General features: G+C 41.4%; 1 protein-coding gene across 1 annotated transcript in view; it reads left to right on the plus strand.

The window, feature by feature from the left end:
- The window catches only part of LOC138026619 (protein dpy-30 homolog), a 7769-nt gene extending 7109 nt beyond the window's left edge, over positions 1–660 (plus strand). The window contains exon 5 of the mRNA XM_068874042.1: positions 179–660. Within this exon, the coding sequence (XP_068730143.1) occupies positions 179–248 (70 nt within the window). The 3' untranslated portion in view covers positions 249–660. The remainder of the gene's footprint in view (positions 1–178) is intronic.
- Positions 661–2500: the final 1840 nt, after the last annotated feature.

The following is a 2500-nucleotide window of genomic DNA, read 5'->3' on the forward strand; positions in this document are numbered from 1 at the left end:
TTCCCTAATTCATGTTGGTTAGAAACAGCCAAAGGCTTGTGCAGTACACATTTTGCATTGCTGTATAAATGTGGGGGAGAGAATGAACTAATGGGAAGCCAAGGAACCTAGGAGTTTTGTCCAAGATTGTAGATATTTTATAGAGTGAGAAATCATTCCATCATGTTTTGTGTTGCAGACCCCCTAATCCTATTGAGTACCTTGCCACCTACTTACTGAAAAACAAAGATCAGTATGAAGAAAGCTAGAGGAGCTTAGTTGGACATTCTAAGATGCAAGATTGTAAATATATCATGATGCTTTCAGAAGCTGCATGTTGCTTCTGTGTTCCAGTTCAGAGATCAAAACGAAAAAGTAGTTTTAAGGCAATTAACCCACATAAGCAGTTCTCTCAGTGTAGTCTTTTTCTTGGACATCAGAAACTGTTAAGAACATTCAAGTACATTCGGGACGTGCTTCTACGTTATAAAGAACAATATTTATCACCTGATCATTCTTGCAAATCTACAGTAGCTCTCCAAGTCTTCAATGTTTGTACTGTATGTCTGTAATAATCTGAACATTCTTTGTTCTTTCTTCTTTGAGCATGTCTCTCTCCATGGTTGAAGAATTCATTCACTTTAATATTTGGATTAAAAGAGTGGTTTAAGAGCATTTTAAGTAGTTTGTGTTGTTCGATGATACAAGTTATGTGGAAGGGGCCCTGTCCTACGGTGGCCCACAGCTGTTACGTCAAAACCAAATTCTCACAGCAAATTCAAATCATTCGCAACAAATTCAAATCACTCAACAGCATTTTCAAATCACTCACAGCAAATTAAAAAATATTGACCATGCTAGGCATCTTCAGTCACCTCCGGCCAGCAGTGCAAGACGTCAAAGAATGTTAATTTTGACATACCTACCTGAAAATTCGGTACCATTAATGGGGACGTTGTTGTTGGCTGAGTTTAATTAAGTAGCTTTTTCTTCTACTTCAAAGAACATGTTTTGTTTTCACTGTAATTCCACTGTAAGTCCACTGTCACTGAAGGTCCCAATTACTGCTCCAGCTGTGGACAAGGTAATTTTTCCTTAACCATTTTGATACCGCATTTTCTTTGAAGGTGCAATTCAAAATGGCTCGGGAAAACTTATCTTGTCCACAGCTGGAGCAGTAATTGGAACCTTCAGTAATGGTAAACAGTGAAAACAAAACATGGTTATCATTCATTGAGGTAGAAGAAAAAGCTACGGGCCTAGTGGCCCATCAGGCCGGAGCTTATCCCCGGTTTCTGTAGTATGAAACGACTAAGAGTATTTCTACTTCCCCCTGGATGGAATGCTAGTCCATCGCAGGGTTACCCCCAGCATTTTGCTGGTACCCATTTATACACCTGGGTGGAGAGAGTCACCGAGGGAGTAAAGTGCCTTGCTTAAGAACACAACACAATGTCCCTGGCCAGGTCCTGAACCCGGACCATTCGCTCCAAAGTCGAGCACACTAACCATAAGGCCACCGAGGCTCCCATTGACTCCTGAGAATGACACTCAATAAATTTTTCTCTCTCTAATGGGGGGGGGGGGGGGGGGTTAGGGTTAGGTTAGGGTGGGTTGTCCTAGGGCGTTTAAGGTGTGAATGGGTTAAACTCAGTCAAAAACAATGTCTCCATTAATGGTGCGGAATTTGCAGGTAGCGGCTTCATGTATGACAATATTCTCTGATGTCTTGCACTGCTGGCTGAAGGTAACTGAAAATGCCGAGCATGGTCAATAATTTTTAATTTGCTGTGAGTGATTTGTAATTTGCTGTGAGTGATTTGAATTTGTTGCGAGTGATTTGTATTTGCTGTGAGGATTTGGTTCTAATGTGACAGTTGTGGGCCACCGTACTGTCCCCATTATCCCAATTGACTTTTCTGGAGTTCAGGCCCCAATTGTAAAGGCTGGATAGCTTTATCCAGTGTAGAAGTCACTATCAAGGGTATCCTCACCTACTGCATGTTATAGTTTGGGCAAAGGTTTTGTACACGCCTTTACTTCGATGTACGTAGAGTGTGCGTATTCACAGTTACGTGAGCCAATACTAAGACCTTTGCACAGATTAAGACTAATATTCACTGGTAAAAGCTATCCAGCCCGGGGAGGACTCCCACATAAAATATACCTGCCAACTTTTTACGGGTCAAATGCATGAGATTTTCGTCTCCTCATGACCAGAATTTCCGAAAATGTTCCAGCAATTTCTGATGATTTACCGAAAACTTCCAAATGCTACCAAACATGACCAAAGATGTTTCCAGTCCCTCAAATGCAAACTGAAACGCAGCATTTTAGTTAGGACTCAAACTTAACATTAAGTAGAGTTTGTTGGAACAAACCCTAACCCTAAAACCTTTTTGTATGGGAATTCCCCCCCCCCCCTCCCAGGCTATCCACGCAGCCATTGAAGGGCAACCCTAAAACCAGAAATCCAGAATCACAGGTCATTGTTTTACCAATACAGAGAGTAAAAAATATC

Source organism: Montipora capricornis, chromosome 12 (assembly GCF_036669925.1).
Source record: "Montipora capricornis isolate CH-2021 chromosome 12, ASM3666992v2, whole genome shotgun sequence".
Classification (NCBI taxonomy): domain Eukaryota; kingdom Metazoa; phylum Cnidaria; class Anthozoa; order Scleractinia; family Acroporidae; genus Montipora; species Montipora capricornis.